Consider the following 7,064-nt stretch of genomic DNA (forward strand, 5'->3'; position numbering starts at 1 on the left):
TTTGTCTGGGGAAAAAAAAGTGGGAAAAGGGAAGGGTATTTCTGAGAACAAGGTATTTGTCTTAAAGAAAATCGTGTGGTGAAAGTTTTTTGCAAATGTTCCATGTTGAGTTGATGAGTGTTGTTCTGCTGCTGACAAATCCAGGGCATTTACAGTAGCCAGTGTTCTCTGATCTCTGAGAGAGAAGGGGCAGCTATTTTCTAGGTGGGAACTCACAAGTGGGGGCTCTGTCAGTCTGGACATGCAGAGAGCAAGTGTGGGTAGTAACCCATGTGCCACAGGGCTGTAGTTTAGACCCTGGAAAACTCTGTAGTTTTGGCCAAATGGCTGAGTATTGCTATTTCTTGCAACTGAATCAAAATCAGGGCAAACAGTGAGATTCTGTGGGGCAAATGATGTTTTCTTCTCCTGTCTTTATCACCGTATGGAATGGAACCTGGCCTCATGGGATACAGTGAGAAAAGGAAAGAAAAGAATATTAATTACAGAATTGTTCAAATAAATGAAAAGTATTTTGTATGGGAGGCTGAACAAAGCTGTGAAACTATCATATGTGGTTAAATGATGAAATTATTGAACAGCTTAAACATTATAAATCTGTTGGCAGTTACTTTACTTGATAGCACAAATACAATCCTTCAGTTCCATCCTGGACCTGAAATTGGCTCTGTTCTTTTGTCCATCTGTTGGGATTAGTAAGGTACAAAATTGCTATGAATCTTTCATAAATGGACAGGAAGAACAAAGTATTAGCAGATGTCTCTGTGCAGTTAAATCTCTTGCACAGGCACCATGGGACTTTGGGTAGATGCAGCAATTTCTTAGTTGCAGCTGACATTATTTTTGTGGGAAACAATGGCCTATCCTTCAGAACTGTACTTCAAAATCATGACAAGGCTGCAAACTGGTTGACCTGGAACTACTCCCATCCTTGTATTCTTTTCCATCTTGCTGAAAAGATAAGTATTTTCAGTGGGTTTTATTGCTGGAATAAAAATATTATTTCCAAGTTTTCTACAATCAGTTTAGGAGAAGACAGAACAGAAGTGACTGCTATTACCCCAAAAGAACCAGAAACAATATTCTTAAAATAGTCTTTGTGTTCATTTGCCCATGCTTCCAGCTGATCCCTGTCTCTCTCATTTCCTTACCCACAATGGACACAGCTAAAGATGCTTTCTGATGTTGTTCAGTTATAGAAGGCACTGGCTGATGTGTGGTGCTTCTCAATCAGATGCAGTGCAAGTAAGGAACTAAAATATATAAAACATTATTCTAAATGCACTCTGCAAAGAGCAAAGTGGCTTCCCTGGATGAAAACATGCTTGTATTACAATGCACTTGTGTTCCTTTTCCTTGTCTTTCAAATCTTCACTTGAAAAGAATTTTCGTATCCTCTTTCCTTTGGAATCATCAGCAGTTTGTGAATCTGTGTGTCTCGAGGCCACAGTTAATGCAGATTCATTGTGGATTTGGAATAAACTGTCATGGTTATGTCCCATAAGGTCCAGCACAGGCACTGTGCTGGCTCCACCCTTTGGCTTCTAGCTTAAGCTGTTGGGCCAAACACAGCAAATATTGTTTTACTTGGTCCTTTTTTCTTTTTCAAATAATGCTCTTAAATCTAAGTTCTTGGAGTGTGTGCCACATTTAAAGATGTGGACAGATCAGCACATGTAAAATACTCTGCTAGGACATAAAGACACCTTTTTTAAATGTTACCAGTTGCCATCCAGACCCATGGACTGGATCTGGGAAACAGCTACCATCAGCTGATAGCTAACAGACATATATATTGTTCATGTGGGAAGAATACTTTTCCTTAAAAATTCCTGAAGTAAAATTCTGATTTTGTTGGGAAAGAGACCAAATGTAAATGATCCTAGTTGTTTCTTCTGCCAGGAAGCAGAAGCATGTCAGTAATTTCAGACATTCTTCCAGGAATGATCTCCCAGGAGTTCAGGAATGGTGTTGTATGACATGAGTAACCTTTACTTATATGGTACTTGTGGGTTTGTATCCTGGCTCATTGATTTCTGCAATGCACATTGATGTCCTGCTAAAGAAAAGAAAGAAAAAGCTTTTCTTAATGTAGTCACCCAAGACTGGTTTTCTGTTCCTCTTCCCCTTAGAAATGACAGTAGGCAAATTAATCCTGTGCTACTCAGAAAGGAAAGAAATAAAAACGTGTGAGGTGGAAATGAGCATGTCTTAGATGAAAGGAGCTGAGAACAGGAGGAGCCTTTGAGATGAAGCTGGAAAATTCTTTTTAGAGGGAGAATAGAGAGGGGGAGGAAAGCAGCCTTACCACCCTGTCTTCCAGCTGCCCAAGGAATGGTCAAGTTATATTTGTTTCTCAAGAGATGAATGATAAATCACACAAATAAATTGCATGTGGTATTTTTACTGGCTCGTACCTGGGGGAGAAGAGGGCTTGTGTGCAGATCCACCTGAATATGGTGGCATATTTCCCTGCCAGCAGGGGTGGGCACTCCCTCAGGTATGCCAGTTAGGTCATCTGGCTCCTCTCTAAACCACATCTGTGACATGGCCACCTCCCTAAAGCATCCTCAAATTAGTTCCAAAACAAAGCAAAATAAAAACTTTTGGTGGTGTGGTTGAAGTCCAGCTGTTCCACTGTATGGTTCTGCATTGCTGATAGGGCTGCAAGGTGTGATGAAGAAAGGAATGAAGAAAGAAGGGTCAGGAACATCTCAAATGGTGTGTGATCCAGCAGAGGAGATTGGGGGACCTTGTGCCTAAGTGGGGAAATCACAGTATCATTAATGCAAATACTCTCATTTTCTTAGTTTCAGTGGAGACATGTTTTGTATTCTAAATTTTTATGCTATGCTACTTGTGACTTAAAACTTTGCTTAGTGCCATTTTCCTTTCTCTCTCACTTTTTAGGGTAAACATTGCATTCTTGATGTTTCTGGTAATGCGATCAAAAGGTTGCAGATTGCCCAGCTGTACCCAATCTCCATTTTTATTAAACCCAAAACAGTGGAAAATATCATGTGAGTAAAAACCAAGTACCTCAAGCTAAATTGTTTGACACTGTTGTATTTGGAAAGCCAACCGCAAGTTATATGCAGACAATTGTAATGGTTTTTTAAAAATAATATTTAATTCACTGAGTTTAATTTTTAGGGATTTTAAGATGGGGCTTCTAATCCAAATTAAAGTGCTTGAAAACAAATGTCATTGTGTTAAATTCCATGGAACATAATGCTAGAACAGCTCATTTCCACTATAGTCTTTACTTGGAGTCTTTATGGTTTAATCCTTTTATTAGGATTAATATTCAAACAACAGTTTAAAACCTGAAAGACTCCAAGGATTTGCTATTGGTTTAAAAAAGGTATAATATTTGCACTTTCAGGGAAATGAATAAACGCTTAACAGAAGAGCAAGCCAGGAAGACATTTGAGAGAGCCACGAAACTGGAGCAAGAATTTACTGAACACTTCACAGGTGTGTTTTGCTTGTGACTGCTCACTTGCCAGAGCTGAAATTTTATTGCTTGCTGTGAAAATAGTACTTGCCTAACCACTAAGATAGTGAGCTTTGTTTTTCAGATGATCTGTGATTACTTTGAGGTATGGAGCCATCTTAGTATCTCTACACTGATTTCACTTTGATCAGTTAATTTAATATAAAAAAATAAACAAAAATTTACTGGGAGCCTAATTTAGGTTTTAAAGACTTTCTGCCATTCGCCAGCTTCATCAGCAGGTTCTGTTTCCACAGACTTAACCTTTACACTGAAGCACATGAAAAGCACATCCTTCTTCAGCTTTGAGGTTACTGAGATTTGGAGGAGGTGTGGTTGAACTTAGCTGGAGAGAAGATGCTGAAGCTTAAGGTCTATCTGCCTTGCAAAGACATTTCTAACTCTTTCTCATGCACTGTTGTGCTGTGAACATTGTACTTGGCCTATAACAATGGAGCAGCCTCCTCCCACAGGCAGTACAGCACTGAGCTGCAGATGGGGAGAAGGTTTTTATGAGATAAGAGTGGAGTGGTAGGAATAAAAGGGAACTAATTTGCACAAAAGCAAAGCTCAGAAGCAGCATTACTCTATTAATGCACAGAAGAGTGAGTCTGACCTGCCTCCGAAACTGTCTTTCATACTAAACCTTACTTCTTGGGTTATTGACACTGAGATTGTGACACTAATTAAAAATAAGTTGCTATCTCACAGTAATTGCTCTTCCAGGCTGAAGTGTTGGTAAGAACAGCTCAAACGTTTTCATTTTCACCAGACCATTTTTATTCTGATATATCAGCACACATCCATATTGGCTCATTTCTAGTTAATTGGTAGAAATTGGCAAAAATACTTTAACCAACATGACAGGAATGAGTACAGATTGCACTTTTAACTCTATGAGGAAGCCTCTTGTCTATAAAACTGGAATCTCTTGTCTGGACAACAAACTTCATGAGTTCCTCCTTTTTTTAGCCAAAAGCAAAGGTAGAGCTGGGTAGACATCTCGAGGTCAGCCTGCCTTGCTGTGCAGGTTCAGGGTAGAGCTGAGGAGTTCACCAGCCTGTGGGGACACAGCCCTGCACTGTCTTGCTTTGTGTTAGAAACACAAATGAAAGTTGGGCCGAGAAGGAATACTGGAGGATGTGAATTGACTCAGGCAAACTGGAACATGTGGCTAGGAAAAGGTTAAAAAACCCCTCAGCTGTGTGTATATACTTGGTAGGACAGTGGAAGTTCCCTGTCCCCAAGGAAGTGCTTTGGTGTCCTGCAGTACCACTCTGTGCTTCAGTCCAGCACTGAAACCAGAGTGTCCAGGGTGTCTGTTCCTTCAGCAGTCAGAAATCCCCCTGCCACTGAGGGCAAGGAGCAGCCTGGCTTCTGCACAGAACGAGGAGGGACAATTGCTGATTGCCACATTATGTTTTGCAGCCATTGTCCAGGGAGACACTCTGGAGGAAATCTACAACCAAGTGAAACAGATCATAGAGGAACAGTCTGGTCCTTACATCTGGGTTCCAGCAAAGGAAAAATTATGAAAACAGATTTTTATTTTTCATTTTCTAACTGACATCACCTACTACATCTGACGACTCTTAAGCCCTTCCAGTGGAGCCTGCCTCTAGTTCTTTCCAGCGTGGTTCATACCCTAACCATCACATTCTGCAGTTCCCATAATGCTTTACATTTGGTGTCTCTCTTAGTTTAAATAATTTGTATTATTGTGTGTTGTTGGTTTGCCATTTTTCAAACATGACAGTGGAATGGCCTGACCAGCTATTAGTTTCGGGTGGGGGTGGGAGGGAATTGCTGGGTAAAATTCCTTAATGTTTAAGGGAAAGTAACTTTCAAAGATTTTTCAAAAAAGCTTTATAGACATTCTTTTAAAATTTCATAACAATTGAAAGAAAAGTTGTATTCAAGGAAGTTGTAAATTATGAGTAACTTTGCACGCTTAACTTTAATAGCATGGTTTGGTCAGGGCAATCAATTTCAGGTTTTATTTTCTGAGTTCAATCCTATTGTCACAGTATTCTTTTTTCTTTCCAGGCAGTTAGAAAGAAACTTTTAAATTTTGAGTTAGCATTTTCATTAAGTCCCATTACTACTCCTAAAGGGATATTCATTTTCATAATTTCATACGGATATTCTTATAATCTATTTTTTCATTTTTTGCCAATAAAATTGCTAGGGACAAAGATGTGTAATGTTTTTAATCTTCCTCATGAAACACTATTTATAGTGTGTTACAGAAATTCTTTATAGATAATGGTCATCACACTTTTTGAGCCTAAAAATATGTTTAGGTGCTAGGAAACCATGTATTTTTCAGAGGAATGCCAAATTTGCATTGGCAGTAATTCAGAAAACAGCTGCAGAGATGGTCATTAGGGCAATGAGAGAATGATTCATAGCCTAAAAATGTGTGTGTTCTTAGGGGTCAGATTTTAATGAATATTTTACCCACAATAACTGCCTATTTTGTTATAATAAATATATATATATTAAACTTTCTTTAACTAAACTCTGTAACTATGGGAATTATTTTCTTTACATAGTTGCGCACACGTATAAATATATATATATAAAATATATATTTTTCTTTTACCACCTACTCCTAGCTTTTTGTTTTGAATAAAAATAAAAAACCAAATTAGAATTTACCTTCCTTAATCATGGAAAAATCAAATGGGCTGTGATGGCTGGGCATGAAGTCCAGGGAATATTAGTACAAGAAAAAAATACATGCAAGTTCTCCTCTTTTCTACGCAATTCCGGGTGTTTGTCTTCCCCTGTTCCCTTTGTAATATGCATGTCTTAACCAAAGGGAGAATTCAGAGTCAACAATATATTTTTTTTTTCTGTACGTGTTCGTCTCGGATTGCACAGGCACAAGATCTTCCATTTGCAATGCACAAACTTCTGTGCTGAATGTTATGAATACGTTGTACCAAAACCTTCAACAATGAAATTCTCCAATTCCCGTATTATTTGGTACCTGCCACTGCTTGTTTGCAACTGATTGTTTCTCAGAGGGATGTACTTATGGCAGTCATGGGGCAGTCACACAACCAAATCAGCTTTGGTTTGTAAAGAATTATCAACACTATCCATTCCATTTGTTAGAAAGAGGAGAACAGCTAATAAACTTTATTGTACAATATATTTGTCAAGTGTGTTTTTAATTATGATAAATACAGGTGTTGTAGCACTTTAGAATAATTGACTGAGACTGTAAATGAAAATCAGGTCTTAGAGAAACACTGGTGGCCACACTGGGGCTGCTGAGGTTATTGCATTAAAAGCAGGTTTAAACTTGTGACACAATTATTGCTGATGTTATGTGGGATGCTAGTGCAGCTTACAGGAAGTTAAAGCTGCTGGTGCATGCCCCAAAAAAGTTTCTGGTTTTCAAGATCTTGGAAATCAGTTGTGCAGCCTTTCTGAGAATTCCTGCCCATGAAAGTGCTTGGTGTACTGGATTGATGCAGCTTTTGATAAATAATGTCATACATTTTTAAGGCAGCTAGAGGTGTACTGTTGTCTCCCTCTTTGAAAGTGACTGATTGTT

General features: G+C 38.7%; 1 protein-coding gene across 24 annotated transcripts in view; it reads left to right on the forward strand.

Moving 5' to 3' along the window:
* DLG1 (discs large MAGUK scaffold protein 1) overlaps positions 1-6,656 on the forward strand; it is a 139,110-nt gene extending 132,454 nt beyond the window's left edge. For all 24 annotated transcript variants that reach the window (XM_064385734.1, XM_064385736.1, XM_064385735.1 and 21 more), the window contains 3 exons: positions 2,911-3,020; positions 3,386-3,477; positions 4,925-6,656. In XM_064385734.1, the coding sequence (XP_064241804.1) occupies positions 2,911-3,020; positions 3,386-3,477; positions 4,925-5,031 (309 nt within the window). In that variant the 3' untranslated portion in view covers positions 5,032-6,656. The remainder of the gene's footprint in view (positions 1-2,910; positions 3,021-3,385; positions 3,478-4,924) is intronic.
* The last annotated feature ends 408 nt before the right edge of the window (positions 6,657-7,064 follow it).

This window comes from Passer domesticus, chromosome 11 (genome assembly GCF_036417665.1).
Source record: "Passer domesticus isolate bPasDom1 chromosome 11, bPasDom1.hap1, whole genome shotgun sequence".
Lineage (NCBI taxonomy): Eukaryota > Metazoa > Chordata > Aves > Passeriformes > Passeridae > Passer > Passer domesticus.